Below are 615 nucleotides of genomic sequence, written 5' to 3' on the forward strand. Positions count from 1 at the left end.
GGGGGCAAGGGCCCCTGGCAAAGACCCTTCCCACCACATCACCAACCAGCTTCTCAACCCCTCCACACTCGCTCCTCTGCACCCAGGCAGGAAAGCGGGGAAGCAGAGATGGGCTCCTGCCCGACCCCACAGGAGTCGGCACAGTCGGGGTCCCCGTGGAGCCGCACTGCCCATGACCCTCCGCTCCTCCGTCAGCCAGGCAGGGAGCTCCTGCCTGCAGAAAGAGCAGGCAAGGGCTGCTCTGCTCCGTGGATCTCACCAGATTTCCCAGCCCCTGGAAGCTTCAGGGTGTTCCCCCCCAGGGCTGTCCCCAGGGCTCCCAGCAGTGCTCCCCCAAAGCACGGTGCTCACCCCGGCGTAGAAGCGGAGGTGCTCTTCCACCGTCATGTTGTCGAACAGGACGTCGTGCTGGGGACACAGGCCGAGGCTGCGGCGGATCAGGACCATGTCCTGGGAGATCTCGTAGCCGTTGATGTACGCCTGCCCGCTCGTCGGGGAGTGCAGACCTGGGAGGCACGGGACGAGACGCAGCGGCCTCGGCTCAGGGCTGGGGACAACCCCCAGCGGCAAAGAGCCAGCGGAAAGGCGGGGGTCCTGCCCAGCACCACCGCGCCG

At 67.3% G+C, this 615-nt stretch overlaps 1 protein-coding gene across 1 annotated transcript in view; it reads right to left on the bottom strand.

The window, feature by feature from the left end:
• LOC104462192 (ATP-binding cassette sub-family A member 3-like) overlaps window positions 1–615 on the bottom strand; it is a gene marked incomplete at both ends in the record, with an annotated part of 9,362 nt that overhangs the window by 195 nt on the left and 8,552 nt on the right. The window contains 1 exon segment of the mRNA XM_010074049.1: window positions 343–506. Within this exon segment, the coding sequence (XP_010072351.1) occupies window positions 343–506 (164 nt within the window).

This window comes from Pterocles gutturalis, unplaced genomic scaffold (assembly GCF_000699245.1).
Source record: "Pterocles gutturalis isolate BGI_N339 unplaced genomic scaffold, ASM69924v1 scaffold4437, whole genome shotgun sequence".
NCBI classification, from domain to species: Eukaryota; Metazoa; Chordata; class Aves; order Pterocliformes; family Pteroclidae; genus Pterocles; species Pterocles gutturalis.